Genomic DNA, 15126 nt, shown 5'->3' with positions numbered 1-15126 from the left:
GGATCACCTGGAACCCCAATACCCTGGGTACCTAGGTACCATATACTAGGGAATTATAAGGGTGTTCCAGTGTGCCAATCAGAATTTGTAAAAATGGTCACTAGCCTGCAGTGACAATTTTAAAGACAGAGATAGCATAAGCACTGAGATTTTGGTTAGCAGAGTCTCAGTGACAGTTAGTCACCACACAGGGAATTCATTCAGGCCACAGCTATGAGCACTGGGGTCCTGGCTAGTAGGATCCCAGTAAGACAGGCAAGAAACAAACTACCACACAAGTAAAAAATGGGGGTGACGTGCCAAACAAGATGGTACTTTCCTACACCATCCAGAATAATGGCTATAGTAGCAGTTCCCAGGATGCCATATTTTAAGTCCCACTGCCGCAAGCTTAGCTGAAGTGCAAAGCATTTTGTTCATTTCACGTTCTTCTTCGAGAAATCAGCTGATATAGAGAGATCCCATCCAGCTGAAAAAGGCCATTTTGTTTTCTGGCTGCCTTAATCACCATCCCCCGCATGTTGAGTTACAGGACTTGAGAAGGATGTGCGATTTGAGCATATGTGCTTTTTTCTGTGGGCACCTTGGAGATATTCTATATCATCTTGCCCATTGTGGAGCCAATGAGTGACATGTCCTATCTTATGGATACTAGAGTGACTTTCAGGAGTTTTGCCATCATTCTCAGGTTAGAGACGGACCGTGCTTTTAGGGGAGGAGAGTAATTACCATGACAGGCGGTTGGTAGTCATCAAGGTTACAGAAGGCTGGCATTTTGCTAGCTACTCCGTGCATGAAGTTCACAAGCACCATACGGAGTGTACAGCCTTTAGAGAAAAGAGATGGCTCAGAATTAGACCATTGGTTCAGCCTCTGCGCAGAGGAACTTGGGAAAGTGTACTGTGTCTGGGTTTAAAAACACCAGGAAGAGAAGAGGTATGGAGGTTACTTCTGGCACAGACAGTCCTTTTGGGAACAAGGTATTAATTGCAGACTCCTTCATATATACCTCTCCCCTGTCTATGAAGAGAAGATCCAGATAAAGGGACTGCTGCCTCACATTGAAAGTCTCTCTGTAGGTCTCTGGTCAGGTAAGCCAGACAACCTCCTCTGTAGCTTACTGCCAAGATAATTGGTGGGGCATAGGTAATATCAGTATCTTATAGCTGTACAACAGTGAATGGCAAGCAGAAAGCAGGTTGTCAGACTATCACTATTAAATGGCAGCCTGCACTTAAATAATTGCCTCTGATATTGGCAAGTGACTGTCACAGTTGATTTCGTTTGGGGGTGGGGGTACCCTGCCATTCTCTAGTAGCCTTGCCTAATCATACGTTATGTATACAGAGTTACTGGGGTAGAAGGATGCAAAATAGTGTAAGGGTTGCATCAAAGATTACTCCTCTGCACTGCAACATGTTGCACCATTGCCTCACTGCTGGTATGAAGAATGCCTTGTTTGTGCCAACACCACCCCACTCCAGAGTATCTGCTTAGGGAAAGAAGACGTGGGTGTACAGTGGTCCCTCCATGATTGTTGGATTAGCTCTCCTCAAGGTTTTTTGACAGCGATTCTGCATTACAGGGAATTGCATGCCTACAGGCTTCAGTTAGGATAAAGTTGGTTAGCTATGCGGGTTAGAAAGCTGGCATCTCGCCCCCTTGATGGTCTGCTCTGGTGCTCCACATTGCAAAATTATTGTTCTCACATCAAAGCATTGGCGTAACGCTGGACTGTTTTGCTAGTGCACAGCAAGCATACCTCAACTATAGAGTGACCATCATGATTGTGGTCGGACGCTGCCTCCCCTTGTGTCCATCTTGAGAATAATGTTCCTTTCTTCTGGAGGTGGTTGTGTGGTAGCTCGGTGTATATATGTGGGATAGAGGTGGAGGCCAGTTGGAAATGTACAACCATATAAAAATATGTTCTGTAAGATGGCTTGTAATTTTACTCAACTATTTTCTTCTGTGCTGTATTTTTTTTTTTTTTTTACCACGTTCTTTAAATAGTTCTAATTTAGAGCATTAGGAGCATGAAAATGCCATTGAGTCTGGAGTCTAGTTTTCTTGACGATGTGTTCCTTTTTATGAAATGATTATAGCTTAGTCTAAGGATTTGTATCCCTCTTAATGCTCACCTGACCCTTCCAAGTAGGTCTCAAATATTTCTCTGGAAAATAAAAATGTACATTCTGAAACCTCAAAGTGATTCTTGCAGCAGTCTGTAACTTGCCTATGTGTGCTTTTGTAAGTTCTTCTTTCTTTGGGGTCATGCTGCAGCTTGTCTTTCCATTGTTTTATTATTGTTTTTGGCCTGTCTTCCTGTTTTATTATTGTTTTAGCCTGTCTTCCATCACCTCGAATATCCCCTGACATTCATTATCTATGTTTCCCCACTCACGGGAAATCTAACTCTTCCAAGATTGCTGTTTCAGATTTTATAGTTACTGAAATTGCTGCGATGCTAATGACAGTACTATATGCAGGAGGCTTTCAGTATGGCAATCATAAAACTTAACTGTAGAGCCACAGTGCTTCTTTTGTTGTTTTTTGTTTTTCCTAGTCTGACTCTTGTTCTGCCTGGGTTCCAGATCTTGGAACTCCCATATGTCTGTGTCCTCCACTGTGATTTTCTTGCTCATTCAAGTGCTGCAAACCCTGAGGTTCTGTCACCTTTGGCATCCATGGAGAGCCCCATTTTCCCATAGAGGTAAAGCCCAACAAATATCACTTTGGATTTTGATGTCTAGCCCATTGATTGATGTGGGGCTTATATCCTGAGAGCTTGATGCGTTTGAGAAATTCTGGTGGGGTGGATTTCATTTGCCAGTTTGTTTCTTGCCTATATAGGGTGTGGCAGACAGCCCCAGACTCTTAAAGGTGATAATCTGGAATGCTTGCATACGTCTCAGCCAATGGTAATAGCAAAGCTTCTTTCGGTACCATAGTTCCTTTCCCCACTGTCCTACCCCAGACATGGAGCAACCATATGGAAATTAAACTTCAACCAGCTCAGGCAGAACAGATCAACCAGTATTACCAGGCTGTCTCCTGTTAATTGTAATGTGGCCGAAGCAGTCGTTATTGGCTGAGATTAATTCAAGCATGACGATTAAAAACTGTGGTAGATGTGTTCTGAGGAATTAATGTCCTCTCACATACCTAGTTCCCATCAACATGTTTCTGCCAAATCCTCATTCCTGCCCATGAGGGTCGGAATGGCTTTCTTCAGAACCTAAGTCTTGCACCATAAGGTATGTGGAAATATTTGCAATCTGTCACTTAGGGTTTTATTGCTCCTCCCCTCCAATGGAGCATTTCTGTGGAAGAAATAGACAACTCCGGTATTGGAACCAAATTGCCTGGTGTGATCACACTACTTAGGCCCTACGTTTTCAGATGACTCCACATTGGTAGATTTGTGGATGTCTCTTAAGATGGCCGTTTTCAATATGCTTTCTAGTTTCTTTTCTTTCTTTTAGTGCCTATGTCTGCCTCCGCCTACTGGCGATCTTATGCACCATTTTTGGTAGCTGCAGTAAATGACCATTGGCCCTTTATAATTTTGTTTCTACAGCCCATACACCGCATCCTGTAATGGCAGCCACAGTTTATTTGAAGTTTTAACCAACCTATCAAAGAGCTGAAGTTCAGGGGAACCCTCTTAGTGTATGCCAGACTGAAATAAATGATGGGAGAAATTGCTTAATCATCCCAAGATGAGTGGTCCGGATATCTGTTTCAGACCCACCAAGGATATTTTGTAAACCACAATTTCTCAAAATTCTAAATGGAATAGATCACCAAAGGCAGGTCTTTGTTTACAGTTCTACCTTAATGCCAATTTTAATGTCATTGCTCACAATTTTCTTCATCAGATTTCATAGATTTGCTTTAGGAATTGAAATCCTATGTCTCAGTTTTGATTCCTCCCCCTTTCCCTGCATCTCACTTGACTGATCTGCATGAAAGTTGCCATGCTGAATCTCAATTGATGATTTTTGTTTCTTTAAAAAGCTTCATGCAGATTTGTCAAATGGTGAAATGTCGTTAATACATCAATATATACCCTTATGCCAAGGCAGCGAAAATAATTGGGACATTGTATTGCTTTATTTAGAGCAACTGTACTGATAAGCACACATTTATTACGGAATGCCAAAGATTGAATTGGAGTTATTACCACAGATCGAACTTGACATACGAATAACCATGTTTACTGCCCCACAGATAGCATATTATATTTACTTTAGAGGTCAAACTAATTCACACAACCCCCTTCAGTATTTCATCAAACTGCACAAAGGTTTTAGCTACATTTTTTTTTTTTTTTAAAGTAGTTGAACACGAAAAAAATGCCATGGTATACACCTGATGTGCAATGTGTAATATTATATTTATTGCCAGTGTCCAGAGAAAGGTTGAATGGCCCATCTCCTCACCAACACTCCTAATAAATAGCCCATTACACCTTGCATTGAATGAAACTTTGGATGTGACCAGCAGGCATAAGTCGAAAGCATTGTGTGGTACGGTTGATCTTGGTACTCTACGCTTTAATTCTATCAACCGTAGTGGATATTGAGTTATTATCTCCATACTGTTAAGGGTTCTCTTTACTGCGTAAATGCCCCACCTGAGTGCTGGCGGCCCTAGCCCTTGTTTTGAAGCTTTGTCTGGGTTAGTTCATCAGGGAAAAGATATGCTAGGATGAAAGAGAGAGGTTAATAGCTTAAATTATTCCAAAAAGACAAGGGTGTGTTGTGAATAATCAGTATGTTTTGAATCCAAGAAAAATGGGAGGTTTTCAAAAAGAAAGGTATGTCGGGCCTATGAGGATTGACAGTAAGAGGGGGACGACCACTCAAGAGGGCCCTTTGCATCTGCAAAATGCAGTTTAACAGAGGGATATCCTCCAGGTAGTTCAAGTGCTAGGATACCAGAACAAGCAGCAATTATCCTTTGATGGTTTTAAGATAGTATGAATTCTTCGGAGACAAGATCATTATGGTATCAAGCCTAAGGTTGTCGGTTTCTAAACCATTTTTCAAATTAAGCTTTGTCCATAATTGTCGTCCTTTTCTGCCCAAGGTGTTTAGGCTTATTTTGTTAATATTTGCAATTTTTTTTAAAATTGGAATATGTAGTCACTGTTTCTAATGTGTAGGTTAGTGGTAAGTTCTCACTCTTTAACTATGTGATTTTTAACCTGGGGTCCAGGAACCCTAATTTGCATCCACAGCTGTTTTGTTGGAAAAACAATAATATTAACAGGTTTGGGAAACATACATAAGTAAAGAGCAAAATGTACAGTTATACTTTAAAAATTGTGTAAAGATGAAGGAACTTGCAATTTAAAAATTAACTTGGTATCCTCGCATTGATTTGTGGGAGCACTGCAAGCTCATCACACAGAATATAGTATGGACGATGAGTGTCTGCAACTGAATTTAGAAACGTTGCAGCCGTCCTATTAAGAAATGTTATGTTTGTGAATTAAGTAAAATAGTTCGAATTTGTTTGGTGAATGTGTTTCTTTTGTGTATTTTGTGTATTATGTTGCTGTTCAAATCGTCAAATGGTTAGTCGGGTGTCCCCGGCTTCCATCAGTGATTAGTGGGAGGAGGGTCCCCAGATTCCAGTAATGATTCTACAGAACTCAAAGGGTTAAGGTTAAGAACCCGTGCTCTAACTCTTCTTTGTGATTTAAGGTGACTGGTACTAAAAGTGCGAAGAAACCATGGATGTGTTTTCAGCCGAAGAAGCTCAACAACTCTTCCACAATAAGTTTGTCGCCATTCTTGGAGACTCCAGTAAGTGTGGACCTTTCTTTGGTTCTCATGCACTTAGTATTTTGGAATCTGTATTGAAATGAGATTACCTAAAACCAAGCAATAAAGGGTAGTTGTCTGTGAGTGCAGGGGTTTCTGTCACTAGTGTATAAATGGGGCAGTTGCATAAGGCCGAGTTTGTTTTCTCATCAGTCTTTTTAGGGGTGAGTGGGATATTGTTGTTGAATGTACTCATGAAATTTGCCTTTTTTCTGTTTGAAAAGAAAAGTTGCTACTATTTTTATTCTCTGCAAATGTATCTTGGTGTTTAGATGTCTTTTTAGAGGAGACCAATTTTGTGATTCATTTTTTTTTTTTTTTCCCTAAATCTGTTTATTAAACATGATAAACAAGCAGCACTACATTTCACAATTAAGGTTTTGCAATTTGTTTACACGCATATGTTCAGTTTTGTGATTCTTAATACAGTCTCCAGCAGATGCTTTACATGAATCTCCCATTCATACAGACCCCTTTCCTTTCCACAGCTTTACATTGCCAGTGGGTAGCACTAAACAATGTTTTCATCAAAGCAACAAAATCTTCTGTTATGGTACAACGTCTTACTAGATAAAATATAGCTCTGTCAATGTCGTGTCATTTCTTTTTTCCCTACACCTGTACCAATGCCGATCCATTACTCATTTGAGTATTCTTTCCTAGGATTGTTGAAAACCTAGGTGGGCGTATCTGGCTTCAAACCATCTTTGTCTTGCATACACTAAAGCAAAGAGTGGAGAGCAGCGAGGTTTTTTCGTGTAATTTCACTCCTCTTTCCCTGAGTTCTCTACTGTTCTCAAAAGGACATACGAGTCCGTATATCCACCTGTAGGATGGTAAACAAAAGCATTTGTTTGTAGAACAGATGACATCCACAAATCCAAAGTAGTTCTTGAGGAAATTATAATTCCTGGATTTCTAGATGTCCATGTCTTTGAAGAGTTGGCAGAAATATTTTCTTGCTATACCACCAAACAGGAAAACAAAGGACCTGGATACTCTTGGGTGTGGGGGGGGGGGGAGACTTTTGCTTCTGGGGGTTCTAACAATGTGTTTTTGTATTAATGAGCTAACCTATTCTCATGGATGTGTTGGCAGTCAGGAGTTCAGATTTTTTTTTTTTTTTTGTGGGACTAGAAGGACTAATCATACTTAAGTGGGGCATGCAAGTTCCCCTGGATACTGGAAATGTCTAGTGTGGGTTGGGAGCATGCTTTGATGTGAATGCTGCTGTCTTCGGTGAAATGGACACCCGATTGGAGGTCATGCCTTTCAGTGGTCTGTCTTTTGGAGTCTGCTTCTCTTGAACAGGAATTCTACCAGCCATTCAAGGCGTTTACAGGCTACAGGTAACAATTCTCTCAACCAAATCTTCTCTATAGGACCTTAACATTAAATGGAACCTCAAACAGTTTTTCAGATGTCCTGACGGAGCAAAGGGTTGCTGAGCAGCAGCTGCATTTGTTTGCTTGTCCCCCACTGCCGACTCCCGCCCCTCCACATTCCCCCACACCCACCACCACATACAAATGCAAAACCACTCTTCTCTCTGCCCTCCCAGGACACTCCTCAGGGAACGGGTGGCATTATTCTTTCAGTACTGGTCAAAGGTAACCGTAGACCATTGAGTCTTTTTGATGGTGTGTCTAGAGTCTTTTCTGACTTTTCAGATGATGCTACCCACATGCATCTCCTTGATGGAGGAGTTTGCTTCGTTTTTGAGAAAAGGTGCTATAGAGATTGTGCATCCTAGCACCAAAGAGGGAAGTCTTGGTATTCTTGTAACTTCATAATTTCAGAGAAAGATGGAGGTCTGTGTCCTGTTAGATCTTTGAATTTTGACCAGGTTCTTGCTGCAGTGGAGATTTGAGATTTCAACCTTGTTGCTGGATTTACAATCTCTGCAAGTTTTCGATTGGCTTGTGTCTTTAGAACTTCAGGATGATTTTTGGGAGCGAGCGCAAAGTGCTCTGTCCCCTGCTGTATTCTCTCTTTGGGCTTCTAACCACGCCCATGTCATGTCAGTCACTTTCATTAGTTCGTGGGCTTGCCTTTTAAAAATCTGCTTGCTTTCATAAGTGCAAGGCATGCATATGTCATGCCTTTTCCGGTGTTTAGCCCTCCTCGAGCGCACCAACCAACTACTGAAAACATACGAGGCTCAATGTTTTCCGTTTGGTTTCTGGACTACTTTTTCTCTTTATTTCACAGCGTGATCTCACTGGGTAGTAGTCGAGCGCTTTGCATGACATCAATCCTGTTACATAGATAATTGCACTTTTGCAAGTTACATGGATAATTGCACTTTTGCCGATAGGTTTCACTGCGAGCAAACTTTTATTTCCCTTTGTGTGTTTGCTGATGGTGGCCTTCTGCTCACTTAGGTGAAACTTTTACTTTCTGATGGATACAACTACCTGTGGATTCCTCACCTAATGAATTCTCCCATGGCGCCAGCATTCGACGGAAATCTTCTTCCTAGTCTCTGCACGTCGACGAGGACGTCACTCTAGCCCACGCGACGCCGTCTGACGTCATACAGGCAATAAGAGGTCCTCGACGACGTGCCGACGTCAGTTCCCTTTTTTCCGTGCATTCGAAACGGTTATCTTCGAGGGAGCAACTGTTACTTTTGTGGTTACAGTGTATTTTTGCTGCGTAGTCTTTCGCTGTGGTAATAATGTCGCAGAGAAAGTCTGGATTCAAGCCTTGTCGTGAGTGTGGAGGCAAGATGTCAGTGACGGGTCCTCATTCCGACTGCCTTTGGTGTTTGAGCTCCGACCACGACGTCTCGACTTGTGATTCATGCCAGCACATGAATCCAAAGGCCCTCCAGGAACGTGAGGCGAAGCTGTTTATGGCGAAATCGAAAAAAGAGAAGCATCACAAGAAGTCTTCTTCGCCAAGACATCGGCGTCATCGAGACTCCCGGCGCCGTAGAGAATCTCTGCGTCATTCAAGCAAGGAGACTCGTTCCAGGTCTTCGGATCGGCGCCGAAGGACATGGGAGATCAGTCTCACGGTTACGCCGCATCCTTCGACGCCGTTGCCCTCCCCGGCGTCTCCGACTTCACCTGGACAGGCGTCGGTGATTGATGTATTGGAGCCTCAGGTGTTATCTCCGGCGTCGCAGACGTCGAGGCCGGCGTTGGGGTCGCCTCCGAGACAGGCACCCCAGTATCCGGCTTTTCCCACCCCTGGAGCCGATAGTTCCGCATTCTTGAATGCGATGTATGCCATCTTCCAACAGATGGCTCCAGGGGGTGCTCCGGCTGGGCCTTTGGCCTTTTCATTGGGTGATCCTGTGCCTCTTTGGCCGGCACCCTTTATGCCCTTTCTCCCTTTTGGGAACGTGGGCTCGGCGCCGGTGGCCGCTCCGGTGGCTTCAGAGGGATTGGCCCCGGGGATTTCCATCCCGTCGACGTCGGGATTTCGGCCTGTGACTCCGGTGGGTCCATCTGCTTCGACTGCTCTTTCGTCGGCGCTGAAGTTACCTGTGGCGCCGGACGCGGCGTCGGTGGCTTCTGAAGATCGGCGCCGATCTTCGGCGGAGGCATTGTCGACTCCGCGTATTGAGCAACGGCTTCATTCGAGGAGACGTGCTCTACGTGTATTAGAGGAGCAGGAGTACCAACGAGCCCTGGAGGAAGGAGAGCTAGAGGACTCGGGTGATGGGCTGCGTGGTCTCGAGTCGGCCAGTGGGCTGGACACTTCCCCTGAGTGGGATCTTTCGTCCCCGGGAGAATATACTGAGGAGGCTGCTTCCTTTCACGCAGTGGTACGGAAGGCAGCTAGTTTTTTGGACCTGCCTCTGCCGGTGGTGGAGGCAAAACAAAACCTTCTAACAGAGGTGCTACATCCGGCCTCAGCTGCGGCGGAGCCTCTTTTGCCATTTAATGACGCTCTGCTGGATCCGGTGTTAGAGGTGTGGAAGAGGCCGGCATCTTCCCCAGCAGTTCACAGAGCCGTGGCCAGGAGGTATCGGGCGGCTCCAACTGACCCTGGTTTTCTGTCTAGGCACCCTACGCCGGAGAGCTTGGTGGTGCAGGCCTCCTGTTCATCCAAGTCAGCGCCTGGTTCTTTCCCGACGGTGCCTGGGGACAGAGATTCAAAGAAACTGGAGGCGCAGTCCAAGAAGATTTTTTCGTCCTGCAGTCTGGCGTTGAAGGCCACCAACGCAACCTGTATCCTGGGGAGGTATATTCATGCTCTGATGGATGACATTTCCTCATCATTTACAGAGCTTCCCCAGGGTCTTTTGGATGTTGTTTCAAATGCCCAGGCTGCTGCGACCCAGATTATCCAGACTGGACTGGATACGACCGACTCGGTGGCCAGAGCAATGGGCACAACTGTGGTGGCAAGGAGGCAGGCCTGGCTCCGTAACTCGGGCTTTTCTGCGGATGTACAGTCCACATTGTTGGATCTCCCGTTTGATGGGGACAAACTGTTTGGAGCCAAGGCTGATTCGGCCTTGGAACGTTTTAAGGAGAGCAGGGCCACGGCTAAGTCGTTAGGGCTCCAAGCTCCTTCTTCCACGGCCTCTTCCAGATTTTTCAGGAGGTTTCGTGGATTTGGGCGTGGATCTTCCTCCTCTTCCTTTCGGGGAAGATATCAGCTACCTGCCTCTTCCCATCCCTATAGATCTTTTAGAGGGAGAGGTAGGGTCCGCACCAGAGGAGCCTCTCAGCAGCACTCTGCCTCTTCCTCATCCTCTGGCGGGGTGCAGCAGGGGAAGCAGCCTTAGGCTTCCACCATTTCCCACTCACTCCTCTCCTGTAGGGGGAAGATTACAGCATTTTCTCACCAAATGGAAGACTGTTACAACGGACACTTGGGTTCTCAGTATTGTGGGAAAAGGCTACACCCTTCCCTTTCTGGAGTTCCCGCCCCTCATCCCGCCCCGCCCTTCTTATTGTTCAGAAGAACACCTCCTGTTGCTAGAACAGGAGGTACAAGCCCTCCTTTCAAAGGGCGCGGTGGAGTTGGTCCCAGAGCAGGAAAGGGGTCGAGGATGTTACTCAAGGTATTTCCTGATTCCCAAGAAGGATGGTCGTTTGAGACCAATCCTGGACCTGAGGATCTTGAATTGGTTCCTCAAGCAGGAAAAGTTCAAGATGCTGACCCTAGCACAGGTGCTTTTGGCGTTGAACAAGGAAGACTGGATGGTGTCTGTCGACTTGCAGGATGCTTACTTTCATATCCCGATACTCAAGTCACACAGGAAGTATCTCCGGTTTGTGGTGGGATCGCAGCACTATCAGTTTGCGGTCCTTCCGTTCGGTCTTACTTCAGCACCTCGAGTCTTCACGAAGGTGATGTCGGTGGTTGCGGCAGAACTCAGAAGGAAGGGGATAGCAGTATTCCCTTACTTGGACGACTGGTTGATCAAAGCCAAGTCCCCGGAGCTTGTGTCGCATCATCTGCAGTCAACAACCCAGTTGTTGTTCGACCTGGGTTTTTCGGTGAACGAGCCCAAATCTCACCTAGAGCCCTCTCAGCGCCTCCTGTTCATAGGGGCAGTACTGGATACAACATTGGGTCGGGCCTTTCCTCCGCCTCAGCGGATTCAAGATATTCAGGATTTGGTTCCAATGTTTCGAAATGGAGCGGTAGTTCCAGTCCTCAAGGTCCTTCGTCTGCTCGGTCTGTTTGCCTCCTGCATTCTGTTGGTCATGCATGCTCGCTGGCACATGAGGGCTCTTCAGTGGTGCCTCCGAAGGCAGTGGTCTCAACACAAAGGGGATCTAGAGAGTACTGTCAAGATCTCCAGAGATGCTGCTGTGGATTTGAAGTGGTGGATTGCAAGCAACAATCTTTCACAAGGAAAGCCGTTCGAGCAGTCGCCACCAGTGGCCACAGTCATAACGGATGCTTCCACTCTAGGGTGGGGAGCTCATCTGGGGGATCTGGAGATCAAAGGCCTTTGGTCTCCAGAGGAACAGATGTTTCACATCAATCTGTTAGAGTTACGGGCTGTACGTCTGGCTCTCAAGGCCTTCCTCCCTTCCCTTCGTGGTCAGTCGGTACAGGTCCTAACGGACAATACTACCACGATGTGGTACATAAACAAGCAGGGAGGAGTGGGGTCGTACCTTCTCTGCAGAGAAACTCTTCGACTATGGTCCTGGGCAAAGGACCATCAGATTTGCTTGATAGCAAACCATCTGGCCGGAGTCTTAAACGTGCGTGCGGACAGTCTCAGTCGCCAATTCTCGGCAGACCACGAGTGGCGTCTCCATCCAGATCAAGTCCGTTTAATCTTCCAGAGGTGGGGGTTTCCTCGGGTAGATCTGTTTGCCACTCGAGAGAACGCGCATTGTCCGTTATTCTGCAGTCTCCAGTATCCGATGCTGGGAGCGTTGGGGGCGCGTTTCAAATAACCTGGTGCGGCCAGTTGCTTTACGCGTTTCCTCACATACCCTTGATTCCTCGAGTATTGAGGAAGATTCGCCAGGACCGGGCTCTAGTCATCCTAATAGCTCCGGATTGGCCAAGGAGGGTATGGTACTCCGACCTTCTCCAACTCTCAATGTGCCCTCCGCTCCGTCTCCCTTTCAGGGCAGACCTCCTCTCGCTGTCGCAGGGGCAGGTTTTACACCCCAACCTCCAGAGTCTGCACCTACATGCCTGGAGATTGAACGGGGCAACCTGAGTTCTTTCTCTCTCCCGCCTGAGGTAGTGGATGTTATATTAGCGGCCAGGCGACACTCCACTAAATCTATCTACGCTAATAGATGGTCTAAATTTGTTGCGTGGTGTGGAGAGAGGCAGATTGATCCCTTACATGCTCATCTATCGGACGTTTTGTCTTTTGCTCTGTCTCTAGCGCAGAAAGGTTGTGCAGTGGCTACCATTAAGGGTTATTTATCGGCCTTGTCAGCCTTCATATGTCTTCCAGACCAACCATCTTTATTTAAATCCCCTATTGTTATCAGATTCTTGAAAGGTCTTCTAAATAAATATCCTCCAAAACCATTCGTTATGCCGCAATGGGATTTGTCCTTGGTCCTGACTTTCCTTATGGGGTCCCCTTTTGAACCTATGCATTCTTGCCCCTTAAGGTATTTGTTTTTAAAAACAGTCTTCCTGATAGCTATAACATCAGCAAGGAGAGTGAGTGAGTTGCAGGCCTTATCAGTAAAGCCCCCTTATACAACTTTTTATGGGGATAAGGTGGTGTTGAGGACCAAGGCTGCTTTCCTCCCGAAGGTTGTTTCACCTTTCCATTTGGCTCAGGCAATTACTTTGTCCATGTTCTATCCTCCGCCTCATCCTTCCAAAGAGGAAGAAAGACTGCACCGTCTGGACCCAAAGAGGGCGTTGAGCTTCTTTATTGATAGAACAAAGGATTTCAGGCTGGAGGATCAGCTGTTTATTGGATACGTGGGCAAGAGGAGAGGAAAGGCAGTCCACAAGAGAACACTATCCAGGTGGGTTGTTCTTTGCATTAAAATCTGTTACTCTTTGGCAAAGAAGGATCCTCCTGAGGGCATTAGAGCTCATTCCACCAGAGCTAAGTCGGCCACTTCGGCCTTGGCCAGAGGTGTTCCTGTGGTCGACATCTGCAAGGCCGCAACTTGGTCGTCCCTTCACACTTTTGCAAAACATTACTGTTTGGATTCTGAGGTTAGAAGGGACGGCCATTTTGCACGGTCAGTGCTGCAGGATTTCTTGGTTTGACCATTTAGGCACCCACCGCCAGGCGTGGTACTGCTTTGGGACTCTATTCATTAGGTGAGGAATCCACAGGTAGTTGTATCCATCAGAAGAACGAGTTACTTACCTTTGGTAACAACTTTTCTGGTGGATACATTAGCTACCTGTGGATTCCTCACGGTCCCACCCGCCTCCCCGTTGCCTTTCTGGTCTTACCAAGTAATCCTTGAGTGCGCTCCTCTTGGTCTTCGAGGGTGCAATAGATGTTGTGTATAATATATTTATGTATGTATATATCTTTGTGTATATACTTGATGTGTATATATATTTTTAAAAAGAGATATATATATATATATATATATATATATATATATATATATATATATATATATATAAAAGATTTACAGCTATTCATGCAATGTTGTGTATTTTACAATGTTATGGGATGTTGCCTTGCTCTTTCATTGCATTGCCTGGTTGTTCTCATGCACGTAAAAAATGATTGGTACTGACGTCGGCACGTCGTCGAGGACCTCTTATTGCCTGTATGACGTCAGACGGCGTTGCTTTGGCTAGAGTGACGTCCTCGTCGACGTGCAGAGACTAGGAAGAAGATTTCCGTCGAATGCTGGCGCATGGGAGAATTCATTAGGTGAGGAATCCACAGGTAGCTAATGTATCCACCAGAAAAGTCGTTACCGAAGGTAAGTAACTCGTTCTTTCAGTTTATATGGCAAGAAAAGTCCGGTTAGTTACGTGAAACTGTTTTACTTTTCATTTCTTTCTTAGTCCTGAAAGTATAGCTAGCAGCACACAGTGTTCATGACATGCGTTTGCCTTTCCTAATTTGCCACATCCTGTGTTTGGATATTACTAGATAATTTGATGTTCGCTTGCTTCCAGCAGAATTTTACAATGTCAACAAGCATCTGCAAAATGTTTAATTGCTAAAACATTAGCAAATGCTAGTTTCACGTGACAATGTACACTGCATCATGTTTTAAGCAGCTGTATATTCAGAACTTGAGCTACATTTACCAGCTTCTGATGAAGTCACTTGCATTTATTTGTGTTTCTCAGACAGAAGAATAAAACATTTTCTTTCATCTGTAAATCTACTGTGGTTAGCTATTTGTATGGCTTCCTGTGACACCCCCTTCCAGTTCTCCTTCCTCTTTCCTGTGTCATGTGCCATCTGAATTCCTCATTACCCTCGAACGTTTAATGTCATTGCTCAGCTACCAGCAAATACAAAGGAGCAAAATCCAAAGAGGTGAGGGCATTTGTTACTGTCTGACTGAATCCTGATTGGACGGTCAGTCCCCTCTCCAGGTCTTGGGAGGGGCAGTTCTTTGGTGAAAAAATATAGTTTACTCCTGATAGCTGTAGGAAAGTACCATCTTGCCTGGCATGTTACCCCCATATTTCACTGTATACATGTTGTTTTAGTGTATGTGTCACTGGGACCCTGCCAGCCAGGGCCCCAGTGCTCATAGGTGTGCCCTGTATGTGTTCCCTGTGTGATGCCTACCTGTCTCACTGAGGCTCTGCTAACAAGAATCTCAGTGTTTATGCTCTCTCTGCTTTCCAAATTGTCTCTAACAGGCTAGTGACCAATTTCACCAATTCACAT

The 15126-nt window shown here is 45.3% G+C and overlaps 1 protein-coding gene across 1 annotated transcript in view; it reads left to right on the top strand.

The window, feature by feature from the left end:
* LOC138289887 (PC-esterase domain-containing protein 1A-like) overlaps positions 1-15126 on the top strand; it is a 181660-nt gene that overhangs the window by 32887 nt on the left and 133647 nt on the right. The window contains exon 2 of the mRNA XM_069230207.1: positions 5715-5816. Within this exon, the coding sequence (XP_069086308.1) occupies positions 5744-5816 (73 nt within the window). The 5' untranslated portion in view covers positions 5715-5743. The remainder of the gene's footprint in view (positions 1-5714; positions 5817-15126) is intronic.

This window comes from Pleurodeles waltl, chromosome 1_1 (genome assembly GCF_031143425.1).
Source record: "Pleurodeles waltl isolate 20211129_DDA chromosome 1_1, aPleWal1.hap1.20221129, whole genome shotgun sequence".
In the NCBI taxonomy this organism is placed as follows: Eukaryota; Metazoa; Chordata; class Amphibia; order Caudata; family Salamandridae; genus Pleurodeles; species Pleurodeles waltl.
This window is presented reverse-complemented; position numbering and strand designations above follow the sequence as displayed.